Source organism: Lepidochelys kempii, chromosome 19 (assembly GCF_965140265.1).
Source record: "Lepidochelys kempii isolate rLepKem1 chromosome 19, rLepKem1.hap2, whole genome shotgun sequence".
NCBI classification, from domain to species: Eukaryota; Metazoa; Chordata; order Testudines; family Cheloniidae; genus Lepidochelys; species Lepidochelys kempii.
The window spans coordinates 19,797,855-19,810,193 of NC_133274.1; the positions used below are offsets into that span (position 1 = coordinate 19,797,855).

The 12,339-nt window shown below is 43.1% G+C and overlaps 1 protein-coding gene across 4 annotated transcripts in view; it reads right to left on the reverse strand.

Annotated features, from left to right (window-relative positions):
• ZMPSTE24 (zinc metallopeptidase STE24) overlaps positions 1 to 12,339 on the reverse strand; it is a 119,778-nt gene that overhangs the window by 18,054 nt on the left and 89,385 nt on the right. For all 4 annotated transcript variants that reach the window (XM_073317423.1, XM_073317424.1, XM_073317425.1 and 1 more), the window contains 2 exons: positions 9,381 to 9,541; positions 7,154 to 7,258 (listed from right to left, as the gene is read on the reverse strand). In XM_073317423.1, the coding sequence (XP_073173524.1) occupies positions 7,154 to 7,258; positions 9,381 to 9,541 (266 nt within the window). The remainder of the gene's footprint in view (positions 1 to 7,153; positions 7,259 to 9,380; positions 9,542 to 12,339) is intronic.

A 12,339-nucleotide genomic window follows, 5' to 3' on the forward strand; every position in this document is an offset into this window, starting at 1 on the left:
TGAAGCTTCTTAAACATTTTAAAAATCTTCTTTACATACAACAATAGTTTAGTTATATATTATAGACTTATAGAAAGAGACCTTCTAAAAATGTTAAAATGTATTACTGGCATGGGAAACCTTAAATTAGAGTTAATAAATGAAGACTCGGCACACCACTTCTGAAAGGTTGCCGACCCCTGATCTAGATGCAAAAATGCAAGAAGCCTGGGAAACAAGCAGGGAGAACTGGAAGTCCTGGCACAGTCAAGGAATTATGATGTGATTGCAATAACAGAGACTTGGTGGGATAACTCACATGACTGGAGTACTGTCATGGATGGATATAAACTGTTCAGGAAGGACAGGCAGGGCAGAAAAGGTGGGAGAGTTGCACTGTACGTAAGAGAGCAGTATGACTGCTCAGAGCTCCGGTATGAAACTGCAGAAAAACCTGAGAGTCTCTGGATTAAGTTTAGAAGTGTGAGCAACAAGGGTGATGTCTGCTATAGACCACCGGACCAGGGGGATGAGGAGGACAAGGCTTTCTTCCGGCAACTAACGGAAGTTACTAGATCACAAGCCCTGGTTCTCATGGGAGACTTCAATCACCCTGATATCTGCTGGGAGAACAATACAGCGGTGCACAGACAATCCAAGAAGTTTTTGGAAAGTGTAGGGGACAATTTCCTGGTGCAAGTCCTGGAGGAACCAACTAGGGGCAGAGCTCCTCTTGACCTGCTGATCACAAACTGGGAAGAATTAGTAGGGAAAGCAAAAGTAGAGGGGAACCTGGGAGGCAGTGACCATGAGATGGTCGAGTTCAGGATCCTGACATAAGGAAGAAAGGAGAGCAGTCGAATACGGACCCTGGACGTCAGAAAAGCAGACTTTGACTCCCACAGGGAACTGATGGGCAGGATCCCCTGGGAGAATAACATGAGGGGGAAAGGAGTCCAGGAGAGCTGGCTGTATTTTAAAGAATCCTTATTGAGGTTACAGGAACAAACCATCCGATGTGTAGAAAGAATAGTAAATATGGTAGGTGACCAGCTTGGCTTAACAGTGAAATCCTTGCTAATTTTAAATACAAAAAAGAAGCTTACAAGAAGTGGAAGGTTGGACAAATGACCAGCGAGGAGTATAAAAATATTGGTTAGGCGTGCAGGAGTGAAATCAGGAAGGCCAAATCACACCTGGAGTTACAGCTACCAAGAGATGTTAAGAGTAACAAGAAGGGTTTCTTCAGGTATGTTGACAGGTTTCAGAGTAGCAGCCGTGTTAGCCTGTATCCGTAAAAAGAAAGGGAGTACTTGTGGCACCTTAGAGACTAACAAATTTATTAGAGCATAAGCTTTTGTGAGCTACAGCTGTTAGTCTCTAAGGTGCCACAAGTACTCCTTTTCTTTTCAGGTATGTTAGCAACAAGAAGAAAGTCAAGGAAAGTGTGGGCCCCTTACTGAATGAGGGAGGCAACCTAGTGACAGAGGATGTGGAAAAAGCTAAGGTACTCAATGCTTTTTTTGCCTGTCTTCACGAACAAGGTCAGCTCCCAGACTACTGCACTGGGCAGCACAGCATGGGGAGGAGACGACCAGCCTTCTGTGGAGAAAGAAGTGGTTCGGGACTATTTAGAAAAGCTGGACGAGCACAAGTCCATGGGGCCGGACGCACTGCATCCGAGAGTGCTAAAGCAGTTGGCGGATGTGATTGCAGAGCCATTGGCCATTATCTTTGAAAACTCATGGCAATCGGGGAAGGTCCCGAACGACTGGAAAACGGCTAATGGAGTGCCCATCTTTAAAAAAGGGAAGGTGGAGGATCCGGGGAACTACAGGCCAGTCAACCTCACCTCAATCCCTGGAAAAATCATGCAGCAGGTTCTCAAGGAATCAATTCTGAAGCACTTAGAGGAGAGGAATGTGATCAGGAACAGCCAGCGTGGATTCACCAATGGCAAGTCATGCCTGACTAATCTAATTGCCTTCTATGATGAGATAACTAGCTCTGTGGATGAGGGGAAAGCACTGGACGTGTTATTCCTTGACTTTAGCAAAGCTTTTGATACTGTCTCGCACAATATTCTTGCCAGCAAGTTAAAGAAGTATGGGCTGGATGAATGGACTATAAGGTGGATAGAAAGCTGGCTAGATCGTCAGGCTCAACGGGCAGTGATCAATGGCTCCATGTCTAGTTGGCAGCCGGTATCAAGCGGAGTGCCTCAATGGTTGGTCCTGGGGCCGGTTTTGTTCAATATCTTCATTAATGATCTAGAAGATGGCGTGGACTGCACCCTCAGCAAGTTTGCAGATGACACTAAACTGGGAGGAGTGGTAGAATCATTGAATATCAGGGTTGGAAGGGACCCCAGAAGGTCATCTAATCCAACCCCCTGCTTGAAGCAGGACCAATTCCCAGTTAAATCATCCCAGCCAGGGCTTTGTCAAGCCTGGCCTTAAAAACCTCTAAGGAAGGAGATTCTACCACCTCCCTAGGTAACGCATTCCAGTGTTTCACCACCCTCTTAGTGAAAAAGTTTTTCCTAATATCCAATCTAAACATCCCCCACTGCAACTTGAGACCATTACTCCTTGTTCTGTCATCTGCTACCATTGAGAACAGTCTAGAGCCATCCTCTTTGGAACCCCCTTTCAGGTAGTTGAAAGCAGCTATCAAATCCCCCCTCATTCTTCTCTTCTGCAGGCTAAACAATCCCAGCTCCCTCAGCCACTCCTCATAAGTCATGTGTTCCAGACCCCTAGTCATTTTTGTTGCCCTTCGCTGGACTCTCTCCAATTTATCCACATCCTTCTTGTAGTGTGGGGCCCAAAACTGGACACAGTACTCCAGATGAGTGGTTCTGTGGCTGAAGGGAAAGCAGTGGATGTATTGTTTCTTGACTTTAGCAAAGCTTTTGACACGGTCTCCCATAGTATTCTTGTCACCAAGTTAACGAAGTATGGGCTGGATGAATGCACTATAAGGTGGGTAGAAAGCTGGCTAGATTGTCGGGCTCAACGGGTAGTGATCAATGGCTCCATGTCTAGTTGGCAGCCGGTATCAAGTGGAGTGCCCCAAGGGTCGGTCCTGGGGCCGGTTTTATTCAATATCTTCATAAATGATCTGGAGGATGGTGTGGATTGCACTCTCAGCAAATTTGCGGATGATACTAAACTGGGAGGAGTGGTAGATACGCTGGAGGGGAGGGATAGGATACAGAAGGACCTAGACCAATTGGAAGATTGGGCCAAAAGGAATCTGATGAGGTTCAATAAGGATAAGTGCAGGGTCCTGCACTTAGGACGGAAGAACCCAATGCACAGCTACAGACTAGGGACCGAATGGCTAGGCAGCAGTTCTGCAGAAAAAGACCTAGGGGTTACAGTGGACAAGACACTGGATATGAGTCAAGAGTGTGCCCTTGCTGCTAAGAATGCTAACAGCATTTTAGGCTGTATAAGTAGGGGCATTGCCAGCAGATCGAGGGACGTGATCGTTCCCCTCTATTCGACATTGGTGAGGCCTCATCCGGAGTACTGTGTCCAGTTTTGGGCCCCACACTACAAGAAGGATGTGGAAAAATTAAGAAAGCGTCCAGCAGAGGGCAACAAAAATGATTAGTGGACTAGAATACATGACTTATGAGGAGAGGCTGAGGGAACTGGGATTGTTTAGTCTACGGAAGAGAAGAATGAGGGGGGATTTGATAGCTGCTTTCAACTACCTGAAAGGGGGTTCCAAAGAGGATGGATCTAGACTGTCATCAGTGGTAGCAGATGACAGAACAAGGAGTAATGGTCTCAAGTTGCAGTGGGGGAGATTTATGTTGGATATTAGGAAAAACTTTTCCGCTAGGAGGGTGGTGAAGCACTGGAATGCGTTACCTAGGGAGGTGGTGGAATCTCCTTCCTTTTGAGCTTTTTAAGGTCAGGCTTGACAAAGCCCTGGCTGGGATGATTTAGTTGGAGATTGGTCCGGCTTTGAGCAGGGGGTTGGACTACATGACCTCCTGAGGTCCCTTCCAACCCTGATATTCTATGATTCTATAGATGTTACCCAGTCTAATAGGGTTGAGAATTTAGACTGCATGCTTATATTTTCTTTTGGTAACTAGCTCTGACTTTTTGCCTATCACTTATAATCACTTAATTTGTTTAACTGTTTATCTTTACCAGTGAGTTTGCCTGAAGAGCAGTGCAAGATGGCATATTCCTCAGGTACAAGGCTGGGAATTCAGGGCGGATTTGGCTGGTGCCTTTCCCTGTGCGATCCATGAGTGACTCTGGGAGCATTCATGCAATCTAGCTGGGTGTGGGACTCCACATGCTGTTGTCCTGAGCGATATCAGGGCCTGGAGGGGTTTGCTGCTTGTCACTAGCAAGGCATTGTGAGAGATAGCCCAGACTGGAGAGATAAAGGAGCACAGTGATCCCACAGTCCCAGGCTGCACCCTGGGGATCCTGTTACATAAAGAAGCGAGAGAAAAAAGTTACAACAGTCAAGGTGGAGATGATGAGCACCTGGGTGACAGTTTTAGCTGTGTGGATAAAAATAAAATTCCTGAAAGGAAGAAATGGAGACTGATCCCAAGTGGCAACCTGACAGTGACATCTTAATGTAGAACATCTGCAGTGACCAAGATAAAAAAAGCAGCCAGTGTGCTGTCCCCTTGGATGGGACAGGAGACAATACCACAGAATGCTCAAAAACTGTCATTTAGACTGCCACGGAGAAAACATGATCAAATTTGATGGATTAAGGGATGATTCCCGAATGCTGGGAAGGGAACTCAGGATAGGGTTATTGCTGGGATCGTCAAAGATTTTTCCAGCACCAAGAGCGACTGAAGGAAAGAGATCGACACTGGTAATCAATAGCAGTTTAGAGCGGAATACTGGATATCTTCTATGGAGACAGAAAACTGTTGGAACTAGACAATGCTGGAGCACAGGGGAGATTGGGATGGCATTTTGGGATGTATAAGTAGGGGCATAGCGAGCAGATCGAGGGACGTGATCGTTCCCCTCTATTCGACATTGGTGAGGCCTCATCTGGAGTACTGTGTCCAGTTTTGGGCCCTACACTTCAAGAAGGATGTGGATAAATTGGAGAGAGTCCAGCGAAGGGCAACAAAAATGATTAGGGGACTGGAACACATGACTTATGAGGAGAGGCTGAGGGAGCTGGGATTGTTTAGCCTGCAGAAGAGAAGAATGAGGGGGGATTTGATAGCTGCTTTCAACTACCTGAAAGGGGGTTCCAAAGAGGATGGCTCTAGACTGTTCTCAATGGTAGCAGATGACAGAACGAGGAGTAATGGTCTCAAGTTGCAGTGGGGGAGGTTTAGATTGGATATTAGGAAAAACTTTTTCACTAAGAGGGTGGTGAAACACTGGAATGCGTTACCTAGGGAGGTGGTAGAATCTCCTTGCTTAGAGGTTTTTAAGGTCAGGCTTGACAAAGCCCTGGCTGGGATGATTTAACTGGGAATTGGTCCTGCTTTGAGCAGGGGGTTGGACTAGATGACCTTCTGGGGTCCCTTCCAACCCTGATATTCTATGATTCGGGGAATGTTTCTCTAGCTCTTGTGCATTGTCCAGACTGGTTTGCATGAGTTAATTGATTTTGTCAGACCTTGTAGCCGGACACGGCCCCGTCCATGGCTTGGTCTCTGCCAGGCAGGAGCAGCTCCTGCTCCATGGGGAGGAGGGGCAGCCCATGGCCCCCCAACATCTGCTTTTTTAAATGTGTCTGTGTAGACTTCCTGTTATGCCAGCTTCACCTTGCTCTTAAAGTGACGTTTGCCGTTTTCTGTCTGAACCACAAACAACAAAGGAAGTCCTCGCTGATGTGAGGGGCTTGCTTAAAGCTATACTACTAATTGTATTCATGCTTATGAATATGTAATCAATATGTAAGGAGTGAGTGAGATAGTATGAGTGTAAGAAACCAATCTCAAGGCTTAAACCGAAATATTAGCGTGTAAGGATAATCAAGGTGCATATGGGACTGTATATAAACTTATGGCAGTAGTGGTCAGAGAGATGTAACCCACAACAGCAAAAACTCAGGACCAGACCAGAAGCAATAGAGCCCTCCCGCTAGGGTGACCAGATGTCCCGATTTTATGGGACAGTCCCGATTTTTAGGATTTTTTTTTATATAGGCTCCTATTACCCCCCACCCCCGTCCCAATTTTTCACACTTGCCGTCTGGTCACCCTACCTCCTGCAGACACGAAGGGGACTCTTGTCGCCTAGTGGTTTGATCTCTGGGAAGCTGGAACCTGGCCAGTCTCAGTCACCTAAGATCAAAAGCAACACCAGTGTCTGCAGCCTGTCACCAGTATGCATGGAATGTGTGTGTGAGTATAACTGCGCAAATAAGGGAAGCAAGCAATAAATCAGCCCTCAGTACTACTTCAATTCAACCTTTGTTTGTGGTTATTCCTTGGCTGGTTCCAAGAAAGGGTAACAACCTCACCTCAGAATGTTGGGGGGCCCTTTCATTGCAGCCTCTCCGAAGAGTCACCTCATTTTGGGAACCTGGGGGAAGTGCTCTACTGCCCAAGTAGAAGGGAGTAGAGCACCTGTCTACTAGAGCATGATGGAAGATGCACCACACACACCCTTCTCAGGGAATCCAGAACTTCAAAAAGATGTATTCGAGGAACGATTTGGGGAACATGAGAGAAGCTGAGACTTTGGGGGGTAGGAGGATGTTTTGTAGGAAGAGGAGGACTAAAACGTTGGATGTTGTCTCCCTTTGTTTGGATTGTACTAAGGTGTGTGTTCCCTGAGGGTGTGACTGGATGTGCCGGGCAGAGGAGTTGCATGCAGGATGCAGAACCCTAGATGAGAACTGTAAACAGGCATTGATCCTGCTTCAGATTCAGAAAGAAGTAGGGGAGCCAGACAAATTAGACAGGAGTAAAGTGCTGACTTGGGCATTTGGCCATGGGTTTACAATACCGTCCCCAAATAGCTACAGAGATGCTAGTGTAGGACATTGGACACAAGGAAATCTGAATGGTCCAGTGGATGCCACAGACCTCCCCTTCATTTGCTGGAGGCAGCATGATTGTGTGTGAATCATGGAGTGTGACAATTTTAGATTGTTGAACCTTGTAATTGAAAAAATGCTCCAGGAATACCATCAATATACTACTATTTACCTGGCTGATGACAATATTTTTGATTGTGTGACCTAGCTTCCAGTGACCCAGTTCATGGCCAAGCACTGCCAAAACTTCTTCATTTTTGCATCCTTGCTTCTTATTCTGTGCAAAACGAGAGAAAAATCTCAAACATCTCACATAACACGGTTAACCAATTTCCTGCCTGCTGATCTGTTTTTTCCAAACTCCACGGTATGCCAGCTCAGAAAGCAGTTATTTTCCTCTTTTAAGCAGAGGAATACAAGTAAAAACTAACCTCTTGTAATATTCTACCCCTTTTTTATAGGAACTCACTCATAAGAGCTGAACTCGAGAAGCCATTTACTGTGCCTAATAACCATTAATGAAGCTACAAACTTTTGAACAATACTACATAATCTTACCTACCAGCAGATGGTCTGATCAACATAGAGACACTTTTATACTGAACTTTCATAATGTCTCTCCACTTATAACGGAACTGAATGAGTTAAATTAAAAATATAATGAATAACCATTGAGCTTTATCTGTTTGGTCTTATTTGCTATGTCTGGGGGCCTTAATATACCTCTAAAATAAAAATTCTGGTCTCCAGGCAAGGAGACAACAAAACGAGCCATTGAAAACCAGGAGACATTATTTAAAAGGAAGCCAAACACACAGAGATAGTGCACTGCCCTACCCAGAGTGCTCAACAGAGGAGACAGAAGCAAAAAGAAAAGATTAAGGAAAATTCTTGTTCGGGTAAAAACATAAGAACAGCCATGCTGGGTCAGACCAAAGGTCCATCTAGCCCAGTATCCTGTCTTCTGACAGTGGCCAACGCCAGGTGCCCCAGAGGGAATGAACAGAATAGGTAATCATCAAGTGATCCATCCTCTGTCACCCACTACCAACTTCTGGCAAACAGAGGCTAGGGACACCTTCCCTGCCCATCCTAGCTAATAGCCATTGATGGATCTATCCTCCAAGAATTTTTCTAGTGAACAGAGAAAGGACTGTCTGCTGCTTGGAAGAAAACTCTACTGAGCCAGCTACCTTCATAATGTGCTGGAAATGGCCCATCTTGATTATCATACACATTGTAAGGAGAGTGATCACTTTAGATAAGCTATTACCAGCAGGAGAGCGGGGTGGGGGGAGAAAAAACCTTTTGTAGTGGTAAACACCCATTTTTTCATGGTTTGTGTGTATAAAAAAATATTCTGTACTTTCCACAGTATGCATCCGATGAAGTGAGCTGTAGCTCACGAAAGCTTATGCTCAAATAAACTGGTTAGTCTCTAAGGTGCCACAAGTACTCCTTTTCTTTTTGCGAATACAGATTAACACGGCTGTTACTCTGAAACCTTCATAATGCTGAGGATGTCCTAGATTTTGTTTTGTCCTGTCCTCTCTCTGCTGGTAGGACACTGTCCAGACTGACATACAGGATGGTGGAAAAAGTTATTACTGTACAATCAGTCTTTGTAAAACAAATTTGCTTATTCTACTGAAGAACACATCATTTGGAGACATTTAAATGTGTTCTTCCAAACAGTTCAAGTCTGAACTATTTCCCCAAAACCTTTATAACTGGGGCAGACTGAAATCCACTTTTTTGGTTCAAGTGGGTTTTACAAATTCAGTTTGGTGGATTACATTTGCTATCCAGACTTTCTCAGGATGCAGACTTTGTTCTGCAGAAGAGGTCTGTTTCTCACCCCACCGCTGAAATATAACCAGGAGACCAGCCCTGTCCAACCCTGCCCCCTGAAGGCTCTTCCTGAATTGAAGTCAGGAATCTTTTTGCCAGTCCCTCAAGACTGGATAGGAAAACATGCTGCTGACTGCCTGGAAAAGATTTTTGAATGGGGAGAGAAGTAAATTTATAAGGTCTCCAGCTGAAGACAGATACAGGTGAGGGATATATCAAGATCTAACGAGGCAAGAAATGGATAGGAAGGTAGAACCCAGAACTTCTAAGGTGGAAAGAGAGCCCAACAGAGCTCTCAAGAGGTTTTTAGGAACCTCTAGCCAAGATTCTTGAGCTCCTGATGTTGCACCCATCCACAGCCTTGGAAGGTGCATTTGTACCAGTGTCTCAGAGATTCTTTTGTAAATAAATCATGAAGTTTCAAATGCTTTCAAGGTTTTGTTCTTACAGTTTCACAATCCTACAACAGAATATGGAGAAGATGTAAGGGAGAATCTCGCTGAGGGATCAGGCAAACTACATGACAGGAGAACAAAAATGAAGCTCACTTTGACTTTGGACTTTGTGTCATCATCTTCACCATCTTCTCCCTCTGAGTGTTCTTTGTTCAGTGCACAGTAATCTTCCAGGAGGGTGTCAAACAACACTATCCGCTTATTCTTGAAGAAGCCATAGAAATAAGCATTGCTATGGGAGGAACGCTTGGAACCTAGTGGGGGTGAAAATTCACATTAAAAACATACGTCAAAGTACTTTGTGTGCATTAAAATCTAACTGTGCAACCTTCTATTTAACAGTCTTTCAAGGGCATTTCCTTTCCACCATGAGATCAGTAGGCATTGATTCATGGCAAAATGCATTAAATCTCAGGTTGAAGCATATTTTTAGACACCCTGTTAGATTTGTTTAATCTATTTCTGTACTACATACATACTGTAGGGATAGATTTCTTTATCTGCAAAACCTATTATAGAGGCACTGAATACAACACCACAGTTAAGGCTGTGTTCAGAAAAGGACATAAAATATGGCATAAAATTTTCTCAGTAAGAAAACAGCCTTTAAATGTGGAATTTTATATAGTTTTAGCTTAGCACTATACAAAAACCAATGCATCACATTCAATGGATTTAAAAATAGCTAGCTGATATATCTCAAAAAGTAATAGCATATGGGGAATAGTCATGCAATGGGTACATTTCTATTGGGGTCTTACAAGGATGTGTTCTTGGTCCACTTCTATTTGAAAACTTTATCAATGATAGGGAAGAAAATATAAATTCCTTGCCAGAAAAGTTTGCAGATGACAAAAATTGGTGGAGTGGTAAACAAGAAGAATGGGTCAGTTCTACACAGCAACGTGGATTGAATTAGTACAGGTTAATGTAAGTCACACATCTAGGAACCAAGAAGTTAGGTCACACTTTTAGGATGGAAGACTATCCTGAAATGCAGAGACTCTAAAAAGGACTTAGGGGCCATAGTGGAAACCAACTGAATGTGAGCTCCCAGTGAAACATGATGGTTAACGGCATATCTGACAGTTGGATATATGAGAGTCGAACACTGAGCTAAAAAATATCAAGCTGTTATTACCACTGCATACAGAATTAGTGAGACTGTTACTGGAATATTGTGGCCCATTATAGTGTCCACAGAAGCTACAAGAATGATCGAAGGTCTAGAAAACATGCTTTACAGTGAGAGCCTAAAGAAGCTCAATCTATTTAGCTTATTTAAAAAAAGAGGTATTAAGAGGTACTACGCATAGGAAGAGGATTTCTGATTGTAAAGGGCTCTCTTGTCTAGCAAGCATAACACGATCCAAAGGCTGGAAGCAATAGCTAGATAAATTCAATCTAAAAATAAGTCATACATTTTTAATGGTGAGAGTAATCAAACACTGGAACAATTTATCAAAGGATGTGGTAGATTATTTATCACTTGGAGTCTTTAATCACAACTGGATATCTAAAAAATAAGCACTACCTCAACCGGAAGTTATAGGCTGTGCGCAGGGATCACTGTGTGAAATTCTCAGGCATATGTAATGCAGGAGAACAGACAAAATCATCATCAGAGTTCTTTCTTGGCCTTAAAAATCTATGAATTATGCCCCTTGAATTTTATATAGTTTTTGTTTAGCTCTGTGTAAGAAATATATCTCCTGTTAAAATTTGTCAGGAGAGTTTCTCATGTTTGATTGTTGGTGTGTATTTAAAACATTATAATCTATTTTACAAAAAAACTGGCAGAGGGAAATCTTGAGTAGATTAGGTACAGATACTTCTGAAAGGAAATATTTATGTATAAAAGACAGTTATAAAGCAAACTCCTGAACAGTGAACAGGAGATTCAACCAGAGCACTTTCCTTCTAGATGTATAATCCAACTCTGGTAACTATGATAACCAGTGAAAAAACAGTTATTGTGATCTTCAAGGGATGTGCTAAATTTTCCTTCCCTCCTGAAGGGAGAGTTTTCCTTCCTGTGCATAAACTGCAAGTGGCAGCTGCGTTGGAAGGAAGTTTGTAATCTTGAAAATACACTACCAAATTTAGAGCCTGACTACATGGATTCTGTGCTAGTATAACTACAATCTGTTGGAAACCAGTATAAAGCCATACAATTCCCTCGTATACCAGTTATATCAATGTAGCTTACTCCTGTACAGGTACAGAAATAAACTATACCAGTATAAGCACCTTCATACTAATACAACTGCATCCACACTATGATGAATGCTGATTTCACTAGTTTTATTATAAAAAGGCACACCCCAAACCAAAATAGTTCAAATTGGTACAAAAAACTATGTGTAGACTCAGCCTTATGTAGCATTAAAGAGGCTGTGATCACAAAATGAAAGAACCAAATACTTCTACACAATTAAATGTATCAACACTGATAGGAAGTACTTAGTGTGACAACAACAGGAATATCACTAGGGAATTAACTAGAGCAAAGGCAGCGAATTGCAGGGGACAGACCAGACATAACTCAGACTCAAAGTGTCACAAACATAACAAATGAAGGTATCACAGAATGTGAAAAGAACTATTTTTAAATTGCTGTGGTATATACCAATGTTAAGAGTCTGGACTGGAAGGACTGAAAATTCTTGAGTATGAGAAAAATTCTTCAATAGTTGCTATTATAGAAATATGGTGGATGGATTCATATGAATATTTAAATCCCCAGTTACCAACTATTTAAGAAGGAACAGGTGGGTAAAATTATAACAACATTACATAAGAGTTGGGTATCTCTATTTTACAGATGGGGAAACTGAAGAACAGAGAGGTGAAGTGACTTGCCCAAGTTGTCCAGTAGCCAAATGGCAGAGCTGGAAATACAACTCTGGTCTCCCGATTGTTCTAGCCATCAGACCAAACTGCCTGCATAAAAAGTAGCATTACCTGTTTTAGAGTTACTGCAACTTTGAAACACAGGCTTTTGACTGATTACTGTCCAGTGTTTTAACAGGTAAAGTATAAAATGAGATAC